Here is a 15,014-nt window from a genome sequence, read left to right on the forward strand (position 1 = left end):
TATAATTTACTGAAAGAGATGCAAAATGAGCACAACGTTATGCAAAACTATGAAAACGACAAAACAACAGGAAAACACAAAAGGACCTCAGTTTGTGGAGTCGATTTATGTCTCCTTTTGTTCGGATGTCTTCGGATGAAAGACAGGTGGGCTGTCTTTTAAAAGTCTGCCAGACAAAGGTTAGAGATTAACAGGACACAGTTTAAGTTATCCTGATAAGATTTCGACACGGTTGCATAATACACTTCTAAGTTTTTAACAGAGGACTTTTATTTAAAAAAAAAATATATATATATATATATCAGCAATTTATTGTCCCTATTCTATTCAAACATGCCCTCTTGTCTCCTTTCCTTCCCTCGCTTCCTGCAGGTGACTTCCTTTTAGGAAGGTAGTGAGGGAGGAGAGGAGACGAGCGGGCGGGGAGAAGACAAACGGGACGCCGCCTGTGGTCGAGGCTCCTTCAACCTCTCTCTTCTCCTCCTCCTCTCTCCTCTCTCCTTCGCTCCTTTCAGCACCGGTGTTTTTGTCATTTTTCTCCTCGTTCGGCTTCTCCTGGACCAGCAACAGTTTTGTGGAGCATCGTCGCACCGGCGGGAGCACCGCGGATAAAGAAAGCCTTTTAACCACCATGAGCGTCGAGGCGTACGGGCCGAGCTCGCAGACTCTGACGTTCCTGGACACCGAGGAAGCCGAGCTGCTGGGAGCGGACACCCAGGGCTCCGAGTTCGACTTCACCGACTTCACCCTGCCCAGCCAGACCCAGACCCAAGGCCAAACCCAGAGCCAGATCGACAGCCAGGTTCGCGCGGCGCAAAAAATAAATAAATACGCGTAATAAATAACCCGGTTTGACAAAACGTGAATTAGCTAAGGTTAGCTGACAACATCGGTTAGCACGATGACGCCTGTTACCACGCTTTTATCCCGCTAATTGGCTAGCACGCTGAGCTAACCAGCTTTTTTTGTGTGTGTGTACAGTCGGCCGGCTGCTAGCACAGTTAGCGTGTCAAGAGTCAAACTAAAGAGTGCGAGACGTTTTGACAGCGCTGCAGACCTGACGAAATGTCACTCACTATGTTATATTTGCGTAACACGTCCAGTGTCCACCGACATCAACGACCACGCAGGTCAGATAAAGTTAGTTCAACACAGTCACTGATGTTGATGTCAAACTGAGTAATGTGACAGTGAGCCAGGCTGCTGTATGATCTCATCGGGCTTTATCTGTCCGGTTGACTGTCCCCGTTTGATCTTAATTGACAGACCATCTGTGCTCCGGTTAGTTTGCAACACGTGATGTTGACATTGGGTTTGAATTCATGCCTTCATACACGTGCCTCCTCAGGTTAATGGTCCTGAAGGTGTGCTGCAGAATGGAGACGAGCCTGTGATAAAAGCCAGTCAGCTGCTGGCAGAGCTGAACTTTGAGGAGGATGAGGAGGATACCTACTATACCAAGGACCTTCCCGTGCACGCCTGCAGGTAAAAAGGACCCCAGACTAATGTGTGCATTGTCTTGTCTTCAGGGTGGAAAACAATCCCATGCAAAGATTTGATTTCGTTCAGGAAATGTTGTTTTCATTGCACGTAATGTCTGTTTGCATTTTTTTTTTTGGAAGTTGTGTACATCCCCTTTCTTTATACCCAACAGAGTGTCAATTGTTGTAGGGCTCTGTTCACCTGCATGTTTGTCACCCATAATGTCTCTTAATATTCAGTATAACTGGTGTGGAGTTGTTTATTCTGCATGTATTGTTTCTGGAGACAGGTTTAAAACTTGCACGTTGTTTTACTGCATCATTTTGAAAATGTAACAGTCAATCGATTTTCTCTCGAATTGGTGACAATTTATCCCAAGTTATTTTCCTTTTTTTCTTCTTCTGTTTTCTGATGTAATAAGACTTAAGCTGGTCTATGCGTTGTCTTTCTTCATTAATTTGAACTTTCCTTTAGTTATTGTGGGATTCACGATCCAGCCTGTGTGGTCTACTGCAACACCAGCAAGAAGTGGTTCTGTAATGGCCGTGGAAACACATCCGGCAGGTAAGGCGCCTTCACTTACCAGCTTGTTGTTGATCTGCCTGGCGGTGTACTCACCCAAATGAACTGGGAGAGACTCATTTTACAGGCAGGAGAACCGTGCACAATGACTGTAATAATGAGTTTCTGTTGCGTTTGGAAACCTCTGTTGTAAATGAATGGTTATTGTTCAGGTATTGAATTAACGCCATAATTTAAAAGAATTATGTTTACTGACTTTCAAGGGTCACTTCGGCTAATACACAGTTTACTTTTTTTTTTTGGTGTCACCAGGTTTCATCATTTCTCGTCACTGCATCTTAGAAATGTTATTTGCTGAATTTGATTGTCATTTTATTTGAGTCTGACTAAAATGTAATTGGCAGGAGATGTTGATCTGAGGTGTAGCTATATATATATATCTATATCTATATATATCTTGGAGTGTAATCTTTTGCACTTTCTCCAGCTGGTGCCTTAATTGTTATTCCCTTCACTTCTAGCCACATTGTGAACCACCTGGTGAGGGCAAAGTCCAAGGAGGTGACCCTGCATAAAGACGGCCCTCTGGGGGAAACAGTTTTGGAGTGCTATAACTGTGGCTGTCGCAACGTCTTCTTGCTGGGCTTCATCCCCGCCAAGGCTGACTCTGTTGTGGTGTTACTCTGCAGGTAGAGGCACTTTTATGAAGCTGACTATGCACTTTAAACTCCCAGACGTTCAAAGAGAAGACAGAGTTTGACAGTTGTTTTGGTTGTAACACAGGCAGCCATGTGCCAGCCAGAGCAGCCTGAAGGACATCAACTGGGACAGCTCACAGTGGCAGCCACTCATCCAGGACCGCTGCTTCCTTTCTTGGCTCGTCAAAATCCCCTCGGAGCAGGAGCAGCTCCGGGCACGCCAGATCACCGCCCAGCAGATCAACAAGCTTGAGGAGCTCTGGAAGGTAACTGTCAACCCAGCTGTCATGTGTAAATACTCTTAACCCACACAATTTGAGTATGGCTACAACTTGTCTATATATTTTATGAGATTATACTCATACTGCTGGGTCTGATTCAAATCAGATTTGAGTTGTTTGCACTGCCTTTTTCAAGTTTGTATTTTTTTTGTATCGTTTTGTAGGTTTCTGTTGTACATCAGGTCCATGTACCTGCTAGTTCATCGGTCTTTTCTCTGAAGACAATTTGACTTATCATGTTTGGAAAAGCCCAGGTTTTTCTAATAATGTCTCTTTTGTATTCAGGTGTCCCACTAAGCCATGACAGTGTGACATTCAGCCAGTTCACACAATAAAGGAGTCCCTAAAACTGAGGCAGCTAATTGGAATTCAGCCATCAATAATTATATATTTTATATACCTGTCCTTTTTCTGAAGTGACATGTGAAAATGTCCTATTGATTCCTAGTTGGAATCGCATTGGTAAAAAAAACACTCATCTTTAATTTAAATCTTTTTTTTGATCCGTCACATATCACACAGTAAATCATGTGTGTTTTTCTTTGCAGGAAAATCCCACTGCAACCCTGGAGGACCTGGAGAAGCCTGGAGTCGATGAGGAGCCTCAACACGTCCTGCTTCGCTATGAGGATGCCTACCAGTACCAGAACATCTTTGGTCCTCTTGTGAAGCTGGAGGCTGACTATGACAAGAAACTCAAAGAGTCACAGGTAAACAAACACTTGAGAAACCTTTGAATTAAGAAATATTGGCTGTATATGTTTGTTATTTTTACATGATAAAGTTAAAATGGCTATTTGGTTGTCAAAAAAGTTAATGATTAATTTTATGTAGATTAAATAATCAGTAATAATAAGTATTCAGCCTGGTCCACCATGGTTTTGTATCCTGTTGTCTGTAATACTTTTGAGGTTGACATTATTTCCACTATCATTTAAGTGTCAATCTGTTGTCGGTCCTTCTCAACAGACACAAGACAACATCACAGTCAGATGGGACTTGGGCCTGAATAAGAAGAGGATTGCTTATTTCACCCTTCCCAAGACAGACTCTGGTATTTATTTGTCTTTTTACTTCAAGTTTAGCCCCATCATTTTGTCTTAACAATTCGAAACACACTTGATCACACTGACTTTGTAATATGTGGTTTTCATTAATGTTGCACTATAATTTAGGAATTCTTTACATTTATTTTGATATTCTTAAAAAAAAAAAAAAAAATGTGAGTTTAATGTGAGTTTAACAAAGTTTTTGTGCTGGTTTCATCTGCATTCCTCTAGATATGCGCCTGATGCAGGGGGATGAAATTTGCCTGAGATACAAAGGAGACCTGGCCCCTCCATGGAAAGGCATGGGACATGTGATCAAAGTCCCTGATAGTATCCTTATGACTGTTAATTGGCATACAGTTTCTAACAAGGGTCCACAGATTAACCATCCATCCATTATCTCTACCCGCTTTATCCTGAAAAGGGTCACGGCGGACTGGAGCCTATCCCAGCTCACTTTGGGCGACGGCAGGATTCACCCTGGACAGGTCACCAGTCTATCACAGGGTCAACACATAGAGACGGACAGAAGAGAAACAAAGATCATTCACTCTCTCATTCACACCAAGGGGCTATTTGTAGACTCACCAATTAACCTGAGATACATACTTTTGGATGGTGGGAGGAAGCCGGAGTACCCGGAGAGAACCCACCCAGTCACAGGGAGAACACGCAAACCCCCAGATTACCCATATTATCTGTGATTTGCACAAAGGGCGGCACGGTGGTGCAGTGGTTAGCACTGTCACCTCACAGCAAAAAAAACAGTTCCGGGTTCGAATCCGGTCCTGGGCCTTTCTGTGCGGAGTTTGCATGTTCTCCCTGTGCTTGCGTGGGTTCTCTCCGGGTTCTCCGGCTTCCTCCCATCATCCAAAAACATGCACCTCAGGTCAGGTTACCTGGCGCCGCGCTAGTGGCAGCCTGCTGCAGCATCTCCCCCCTGAGAGCCCCCCTGCTGTAGTGAAGAAATTTCCCCTCAGGGATTAATAAAGTGTATAAAATAAAAATTAAAAAAAAGTTCAATATAGATCTTTAGTAACACCTAGTGGCGACTGAGGAAAACTACAACAATATAAACAAACTTGTGTCCTCCTCCACAGTCCCCAGTGGGCTTTGAAAGCAATTTCTATATTTAGATCTTGCTTATACAGGTTCACCTGTTGATTGTTAGTAAACTGTTAAATTGAATTGGCAATACAACCTTAAAGTCTATATTATAGCATTTGTAGTGCATCTGCTCAACATTTAAGAATATGAAGGACTCTGAAAAGTGTTATTAAGACCATCTGATCGTACAAATTGACCACACTAATATGTTTGAAGGAGCAATAAAAGCCCAAATTTAAATGCATTTCATAAAAAATGTAATATGTTTATGTGATTCCTATTCAATGGCAAGGCAGCTTCATGCAGCTAATATTTTATTTAGGCATGTAGAAAAACATAGTGCTGAACTCTGTATGCATGTTGACCTTTTTTTTTATTATTATTCCAAAAATCCACCTCACCAATGACGCACTGATGTTCAGCTGAATTTTTTTGATTAAATAAAACTAAGTACACTATATAAATCTTTAAAATATCAGCAGAAACTAAGTCAACAGAAGAATACTGGCATTGGCTGTCAATAGCTGTGCAGCACCACTCATAAGTTATTGTAATTTTCCACAATGATATCAGAAGGAAATGTTTAAATGATGACAGTATATGTTAAAGGTTTGTGCCGTTTCCTTGACCTTCTGTCCCAGACTATGGTGATGAAATTGCCATAGAGCTAAGGAGCAGTGCCGGGGCTCCAGTGGAGATCCCTCACAATTTTCAGGTGGACTTTGTCTGGAAGTCCACTTCCTTTGACAGGTATTCACAAGGAAAGCCACACACCCTTGTCTTCTGATGTGACCAAAGCTTGAAACCCAACTTTCTGTCTCAATTACAGTCGGAGAATGTTTATTTAATTCCCTTTTTTGTGTTATCTTCATTATCCAGAATGCAAAGTGCCCTGAAGACATTTGCTGTGGATGAGACGTCAGTGTCTGGTTACATCTACCACAAACTGTTGGGACATGAGGTGGAGGATGTGGTCATCAAGTGTCAGCTGCCCAAACGCTTCACTGCTCAAGGCCTGCCAGACCTCAACCACTCCCAGGTGAGTTGGAGAGAAGGTAATTAATAAGGCAACTAAAGTCATTTATTGCTTACCATCTGGCTTCTTAAGTATTTTCCTTCCAGGGCTTACATGAAAATGCTTTGTTGTGATGCAGGTGTATGCTGTGAAGACAGTGCTGCAACGCCCTCTCAGTCTGATCCAAGGTCCTCCTGGCACGGGGAAAACAGTTACTTCTGCCACTATTGTGTACCACCTGGCAAGACAGGGCAACGGGTAAAAAATACTCTACAATACTCCTTTGGTCTTTATTGTTTATGTGTGGGCTGGTGCTGCGATGATAATGACCAGTTCTTCTTCATTTACTCTGCATTTATCTGAACCTTTAATCTTTAGGTAATTCTATAAGATTTTCATGATCTTGATTTAAAAAAACCTTTTTTTTTTTTTTTTTTTTTTTTTTTACTACTCTTGAAAACCAGCCGTGTGTTAAGGTAACTTTCGTCCCTCCAGGCCAGTGCTGGTTTGTGCTCCCAGTAACATCGCTGTCGACCAGCTGACTGAGAAGATCCACCAGACAGGGCTCAAGGTGGTGAGACTGTGTGCAAAGAGCAGGGAGGCTATAGACTCACCCGTGTCCTTCCTGGCTCTGCACAACCAGACCCGCAACATGGACAGGTAACAGCTAGCTATGATAAACGTGGGTGTTTAACTTGTGTTTGTTTCTTTTTGAAACAAATACAAGAAAAATGGCACGCATTATTATTTTTCTGTACACAGTCATTCTAGAAAATGTTTTTTTTTGGTGAAAAACTACACGGCTCCATACATTCCTGGTAACAATAACTTTAATAGAATAATGTTGTTAACATTGTGTAGCAACTGAAATCCAGGCAGTACAAATCCAGTCAATGTGGCCTAAAAGGATTTTAGATCCTTTCGTAATATGACTCGTTACAGATGCAAGTCTTTTCTCAGGAACACAACTCTGAACTCACACTGTGATGAATTGGTTCATACCTGCAGTATGCCAGAGCTACAGAAGCTCCAGCAGCTGAAGGATGAGACTGGAGAGCTGTCGTCCTCAGACGAGAAGCGCTACAGAGCTCTGAGACGCACCGCTGAGAGGGAGCTGCTCATGGTATGACAAGAGGACTTACTGAAGTCTAAATATTTCGTGTTTGAGACACTAATATTGAGGTTTTATTGCTTATCGTCATATTTGTCTGCCAAGCCGTTCCACCGAGGCTCACTGAAAAATAGTGTTTATCAATGTGGTGGTTTTATAAAAAAAAAAAATCAGCAGGTAGAGTAATGTGATGAGTGATAGTTCACCATGAAGACCCTCACCTTTATCTCTTCTCCTTTTCCCAGAATGCTGATGTAATCTGCTGTACCTGCGTGGGGGCAGGAGATCCTCGTCTGGCCAAGATGCAGTTCCGATCAATCCTGATTGATGAGAGCACCCAGGCCACCGAGCCGGAGTGCATGGTGCCTGTTGTCCTGGGAGCCAAGCAGGTAGGGGCTTCATGAGTGAAAATGTTACTGTATTGTTCTTTGGTATCAGCTGTCTGCTTCAGCTGCACTCCTTCTGTCCTCAAATGAACTCTTTAATCATCTGTTTTCCGTAGTTGATTCTGGTGGGTGATCACTGCCAGCTGGGACCTGTGGTAATGTGTAAGAAGGCAGCTAAAGCAGGTCTGTCCCAGTCTCTGTTTGAGCGTCTTGTAGTTTTGGGGATCCGGCCGATCCGCCTGCAGGTCCAGTACCGCATGCACCCGGCCCTCAGCGCCTTCCCCTCCAACATCTTCTACGAGGGCTCTCTGCAGAACGGAGTCACTGCCGGTGAGATGAAAAGAAACTTTCAAGTCGGATTTTGGGCTTCTCGGTTATTTTGCTACCTCATTCACAGCCAAGTAAAGCTGTAGAAATGTTCCTCTTAAGTCTTTCCCAGATTTTAGGGTGCAGCTAAATTCTCTAATGCTGCTACATTACATTTCACCAATTAACCTCAAATGTTTCTTTTAAAAGCACCGTTGGCAGTAACACAGTGGTTGTATTCGTGTCCTTGTTATTAAGTCCTGCTCACATTCCCGTCTTTCCTGGGTCTTCCTGTGTTGTAGGGTCGTCTCCCGGCACCCTTTGTGGTTTTCACTGTCTCAAATATGTAATTATAACGCTTGGGTAGTTTACTCTACAACAAAACTATATGACATCTTCATACATTTATATCAGTGTTGCCCTGTGAGAACCATGTACATAAGTAAATGTAAATAAATGAGGCGACGCCACTGAAAGATGAATATAAACGGAAGGTAGTGTAAGTATAAAACAATGCCTGTGAGCGAGGCAAAGGTACTGAAAGATACATGAAAGTAGTGTAAATATTATTAAAAGGTCCACATAGAGTCCAGACAAAGTCCAGATAAGGTCCAGATCCAGATCAGGTCTGGAGAGAGAATGGGACCAGATAAGGTTTCAAACAGCTTGTGAGCAGCTGCTCTGTGCTTTGGAAAGCAGCTGTCAGTGGTTTGTTGTGAGAAAGCTATTCTGTCCCTTCTAACTTTGTCTGTGAGTGATAATTTACATATAAATACAGCTGTAATCACAACACAATGGTTGTCTTTGATTTATCAGTATGGGTTTTTTCAGAATTAACCGCAGGTTAACATGTGTGAATGGGCCGTGTTTCAGTCACCATTTCATACTCATCCTGTTTTCTGACAACAGAAAGAGAAAACTATGAAAACAACTTTATTGGAAATTTGGCTCTCTATCCAGTTCATGTGAGCACTGAGAATAGGAGAGAAGCAATCAGATGTAAAGAGCTGACACTATCGGCAAAATGCAAATACTAAACGATTCAACCCTGACAAAACTTCCTGTATGTTAAAACCTAAATTTTGGCAGGTTTGCAGAGATGTACATACAGCTAGTGGAACTTATTCCACATTACTAAGTGAACTACATCGTGCACCATCTACTCTCGTCCCGAGTCATCTTTGTTTGTTCTTTCCACAGGTGACCGGGTGAAAAAAGGCTTTGACTTCCAGTGGCCGCAGCCCGACAAGCCGATGTTCTTTTATGTCACCCAAGGCCAAGAGGAAATCGCCAGCTCTGGAACATCCTATCTCAACAGGTCTCGGCTTTCTTCAACACTGTTAAACTGACATGTTTATGTTTTTTTGAATCACTTCAAAAAAAAAAAATTGTCAAATAGGCTCTTGACATTGCTCAGCTGTTCAAAACACATCACATATCACATCACTTTCTGTACATTGTTTTAGTCAAGTATGATTAGCTTCTTTGTTGAGAGAAATTATATAAAGATGTTATTTTCTTTAACTCTACTACTGCTACTTGTTTATGCAGGACTGAGGCAGCAAATGTGGAGAAAATAACCACAAGGCTGCTGAAGGCTGGAGCGAAGCCCGATCAGATCGGCATCATCACCCCTTACGAGGGACAGAGGTCCTACCTGGTCCAGTACATGCAGTTCAGCGGCTCTCTCCATACCAAGCTCTACCAGGTAGAGTCACGCATATGTTTTACAATTCAGAAGTATATTTTGAACTTCAACAGAAACATAAATCACAAGTAATCAGTCACAGTGATTGAAATGATTCCAAAACACTTGTTGTCTGATATCCAATAGATAATAGAGTAATTTGTGCAGGACACAAGACCAAGTAATTTCTCACATTTCTACCAGTTTTATCCTAAAGTAATGAATCCACCACCCAAACTTCTCTTCATACCTGGTGCAGGAGGTGGAAATAGCCAGTGTCGATGCTTTTCAAGGCCGAGAGAAAGACTTCATCATCCTGTCCTGTGTGAGGGCCAATGAGCACCAGGGCATCGGCTTCCTCAACGATCCCAGACGTCTAAACGTGGCGCTCACCAGGGCCAGGTAAAACGACACCAGATCAGTGTGCATAGGACCTGCATGGGCTTTTGACCCTTGACATTTGTTTAATACCATTGCAACTTTGAAACTTGAAGTCTTGCTTTGGCCGTGCAGGTACGGCGTGATCATTGTGGGAAACCCCAAGGCCCTGTCCAAGCAGCCTCTGTGGAACCACCTGCTGAATTACTACAAGGAACAGAAGGTCCTGGTCGAGGGTCCTCTGAACAACCTGAGGGAGAGCCTCATGCAATTCAGCAAGCCCCGCAAGCTGGTCAATACCATCAACCCTGTGAGTTTAGTGTCTGTGTATATCACACACAGCAGCGCTTATAGAGTGCTTATTTAAGGTTTTTTAAAGTGGGCCATGAGTAATTTTTTTTGTCCTGTGGGACATGAAAGATTGAGATGCACAAATTTACTCACGCACCTAGACTGAGTAATTAAAAAAAATAAAAAAATAAATCAGTGTAATAAATCAGAGCACGTTGGAGAATTAATGAGCTGCGTTCTAAAAACACAAAGACCGTTGTTTGTTCATTTGTTTTTTCAGGGCGGTCGATTCATGAGCACAGCCATGTATGACGCCAGAGAGGCCCTCATTCCTGGATCTGTTTATGATCGCAGCAGCAACGGTGAGAAATTCTTCACACAGCACACACACACACACACACACATTTCTTTCAACAAAAACATTCCTTTATAATCTCAGTTTCAGACCAACATAGGCCACTGATGATAGTTGTATTTGCTTTGCTGTTTTATTACAGACAGATTTAATGTGCTTCTCTGAGGACAATAACATGTCACCTCTGATAAGACAGTCTAATGATTTAATAGCAAGTAAAAATGAACATGTGCTTTTTTTCCACTGCAGGGCGTACGTCCAACATGTATTTCCAGACCCATGACCAGATCGGTATGATCGGCACAGGCCACAGTCCCATGTCCTCCATGAACATCCCCATCCCCTTCAACCTCGTGATGCCCCCCATACCTCCACCGGGGTACTTGGGACAGCTGAACGGTCCCACTGCAGGTGAGAAAGCCCACAGTTATTCCATAGTTGTTAAAGACCTACGTATTTTTCAGATGTCAGTGCTTGAATTGTGACTTATATTTTCGTTTAGGTCGTGGTGGAGGAATGAAGGGCAGGTCAGGCAGTGGAGGAGGTGGTGGGACCCGCGGTGGTCGTCAAAGAAACCGCGGCAACATGGGAAACGGAGCGGACCGCGGGCAGCATGGAGGGCACATGACCGGCAGCCAGGCAAGCCAGGACCAGGGCTCCCAGCCGTTCTCCCAGGGGCCACTGACACAGGGCTACATCAACATGAGCCAGCCGTCACAGATGAGCCAGCCCGGGCTCTCCCAGCCTGAACTCTCCCAGGTTTGTTCTCCGGTTCGGCCCTAAAAATAAAGCGAGGATGCAGAAATGATGCGACCAATTCTTCCTGGAACACCTGCTCACAGTTTGTCAAGCTTCTTGGCCGGGTTAATATTCCCAACATTGATGATGTAGAGATCAGATCTTTGTGGGGTCATACCATCTGTTGCTCTTGCACTTCTTTTCACCGTGGTCGTGGTTCTGCTTCAGCATTTATTTGGGAACCGTTCGGCACGTCCCTGATGGTGTTATATTAATAATCTTAACCATCTAAAATGCATAAAACTTTTGCACAGCACTGTATGTTCTGAAGGTTTTTCCAGGTTTACTCTTCAAGTAAAGACTTGTTGTCCAAAAGCATTCATTCCTTTTTCTGCCTGGAAAGAAATGAAGGAATGACTGTTTCTGTTTCTCTTGTTGTTTGTCCCATTATAGGACAGTTACCTAGGAGATGAGTTCAAGTCCCAGATTGATGTGGCTCTGTCCCAGGACTCCACCTACCAGGGGGAGCGGGCCTACCAACATGGTGGTGTGACTGGACTGTCCCAGTACTAGACTGTAAGATATTCCACTGTGGGCTAAGATGAGTCACTAAAATTAAAGGAGTGGTTCAAAGTTTTGTACAAATCTGCTTATTTACATTCCTGCATAGATTTAGATGAGAAGATTGATACTAGTCTGTCGAAAGTGAAGCTGGACACAGCAGATAACTCTCTCTAAAACATCACTTATGTTTACACTCCAGTGTTTGTGCGGATGAATCAAACAGCACATGAAGTGTTACATAGTGAGCTTTAGACGTGACGTTAACTGGGACTTTTTTTTTTTTTTTTTTTTTTTTAACCTTTGTGCTCCAGGCTAGCTGAAATGGGATCAATTTCTCATCTAACTTTTTCCAAGAAAATGAACCAGTGTATTTCTCAAAGTTGCTTTACGTGACAATATATTTTTTTCGTATATTGAAATGATCCATGGATATTTTCCTCAAACAAGTATACCTATGTTTGTATTTGTCTTACAGATTGCTGGAATGGAGCTGGGCCTGTGTGAAGCTTAGTTCATTGGTATTTTAATCTGGGTAATAACAAAAAAGAACAAACATGGATACCCGTTTTCCACTGCTACAACCGAAGCACCACTGTGTGAAAGTAACAGGAGAGAGACCGTGAGAAACCAACCAATCACAAGAGTGAGAGCAAAACTGGGAGTAGAGCTGGACAGGAAGAGCAAGACGGAGAAGAGTGGGAGGCTGGTGGAGGAGAGAGGGCACCGCTGCTCACGCGCGCAGACGTGGCGGAGGAGAGAGCTGTCGACCTCGGGGCAGCGAAGTTGGAGAGGCGAGACCTTGGACAGGTCAAGGAGGGTGAAAGATCTGACCGATTCCGGAGGGGGGAGGGAGAAAGGGGGCGACCGTGTCATCTTGTCCCTCGCGTGCCGCCGAACCCTCGGGGATCCACAGGCGGGATGATTGGGAATCTTGCTCCAAAAGCTGAGAAAGATGGAGAAGAGGTGTCTCACACTTAAGTCCTCCAAGTTAACTCGACAGGACGTCCTCTGTGACTTGGAGTGAGGAAGAAAATAAACGGAGACACAACTCTTGAAGCAGTTGATACGGCAACTTTTTTTTTTTTTTTTTAAACTCAAAGCTTGAACCGAGGCTCTGCATTTGTTCACATCTAAGCATCCAGGAGAAATGTTCGGCATTTCAAGTGAACTCTCAACAGCGCCTGCGGCGCTGTGCCTCAAGGAGTTGAAATGAACTTTGAGGATCACACAGTCACGGGTCATTTGCTTTTCTTTCTCAGCTTTGAGTTGGAAAGTTCTCTAAATAAAGGCTGTTTTCATTGAGGTTTTCGGTGACTTTAGCTTAGCGTAGTCGGCCGTCTTTCTTGGCAGGTATTTCTCTGGGTGGTCTGCAAAGAACAAGTGGTGGAATTAGCTCTTAAAAGTATAAAAGAAAAACATCTTTGTCTCCAGATCTGAGGTCTGAAGATCTGCGAATAGCGAGACAATTTTGTTCCTCTTTGTTATTCGATGTATCTTTTTAGTAGTGCAAAAGGATGAGTGAAAGCACCGTAACCAGCCCGTAACTGAACGAAGCGGTCATTCTTTTGTGCTGACCCCGAAGCCACTAAAGCTAGCAGATAGAACTCATCTCGGGCACATGTCGCTCAACGCATCCGAGAAGCCAAATCAAGAGGGCGGAGCTTCACAAAGACCCTTCGCCCTCAGGTCATCCGTCAAAAAAAAAAAAAAAAAAAAAAAACATGCAGGAAGAGATCAGTTATGTGCCGCTGAAGCACCTGATTGTCACAGTCGAGCGATTATAAGAGAAACGTGAGCGTGAGTTTTCGTGCCTGTGGTGGAGTACTGGATACGACGACTCACTAAATAGGATGATGAAAACTTCGAAGGCCCCGTCTTTGAACAAGGGAACATCAGTTTCACCTTGTTGGACTTTGGTGACGTCTTCCGATTGCAAATGTATGAGTCGTGTTTGTGAAATCTGGCACAGCGGTATCTTAAAACGAAGTGCACATGACAACCCAAGTGTAACTTTTGTGTACAGTAGGCAGGGCTTGAGTCCAGAGAACGCTCCGGTTTTATTTATTTATTTTCTTCCTTTAGTTTTTGTTTTGTCGTCCTGAAGTCTTGGACTCACGAGACAAGTATAAAACATCAGTGCAATGATGTAGAGGACAAAGCATTTAGTTTGTTCTGTAACTTGTGTCTACATTAAGGGAACTTTTGTGTCCTCATTTCTGCACTCGGTGTTGTAAGTTTTCATTTCACACTCATGAAGTTTCCACGTAGCTTACGTCAGTATCTCTTCTGTCATTGCGGTCCTAAAAACCTTTGTTGATAAATCCACAATACTGGAAAAACTCGTCCATCTTTAGAACTTAGCTGCCTGAACTCTGACCCAAAGCTTCTCTGAATAAGTTGAACTGTTTGTTTGAACCATCGGGCACAGAGCGCGTATACTAAAAAGTGCTTTGTCTCATGCCAGAGAGAAAACGCAACCACAAGGACATACACACTAACAAATCATTTCTGCTTTTAATCCACAGTAATATATTTCTACGTGTGTACATCAAAATAATATTTAAACCCTCTTTCTGTACGAGTTATCTGTAGATTGTCTGTTCTCGAAATTTATAGTACAGCCCATGTGGAGAACATCACCATTTCTAGCTAGATGCATCCTAACAGAATCATATTAACGCATTCTCAAGCATTTTCTTTTTGATAAACTAATACAAAAATAACGAGGAGCCCATTCCTTCCCCACACGTCTCATGCATGTCTCATGACTTGAGGGTAACTTTTAAGAGTTTTTCCTCTTCTGTATTTTGGCTGTTTAAAACGGAGGTGAAAGTGACCACGGGGCTGCACCATTTAGCTTTCCTGCCCAACTAACTGATGTTGGTAGTTAGACATTTGTGCTCACCAAAAAAAAAAAAAAAAAAAATCTCCTGTTATTAATCTTGGAAAATTAAAGTTTGCTTCTTTTTGTTCATTCGGTGTGAGTTCGGTGTTTTATTTCTCCTGCAGATGGACTGCCACGGGAGTATGAGGTGGTCCGTTAA

General features: G+C 43.1%; 1 protein-coding gene across 1 annotated transcript; it reads left to right on the forward strand.

The window, feature by feature from the left end:
• Positions 1-480: 480 nt before the first annotated feature.
• Positions 481-14,944, forward strand: LOC138625248 (regulator of nonsense transcripts 1-like). Its single transcript, XM_069706036.1, has 24 exons — positions 481-802; positions 1,349-1,485; positions 1,957-2,046; positions 2,526-2,693; positions 2,788-2,968; positions 3,532-3,693; positions 3,953-4,037; positions 4,264-4,362; positions 5,781-5,889; positions 6,019-6,178; positions 6,294-6,412; positions 6,650-6,814; positions 7,163-7,277; positions 7,511-7,654; positions 7,768-7,981; positions 9,158-9,275; positions 9,509-9,665; positions 9,904-10,046; positions 10,158-10,332; positions 10,594-10,675; positions 10,918-11,079; positions 11,171-11,427; positions 11,860-11,982; positions 12,446-14,944. The coding sequence occupies exons 1-23, from the start codon at positions 632-634 to the stop codon at positions 11,977-11,979; spliced, it is 3,333 nt and encodes a 1,110-aa protein (XP_069562137.1). The 5' UTR covers positions 481-631; the 3' UTR covers positions 11,980-11,982; positions 12,446-14,944.
• The last annotated feature ends 70 nt before the right edge of the window (positions 14,945-15,014 follow it).

This window comes from Brachyistius frenatus, unplaced genomic scaffold, assembly GCF_029030835.1.
Source record: "Brachyistius frenatus isolate BFR_SWC_R1_liver_20210118 unplaced genomic scaffold, ASM2903083v1 Contig_61, whole genome shotgun sequence".
In the NCBI taxonomy this organism is placed as follows: domain Eukaryota; kingdom Metazoa; phylum Chordata; class Actinopteri; family Embiotocidae; genus Brachyistius; species Brachyistius frenatus.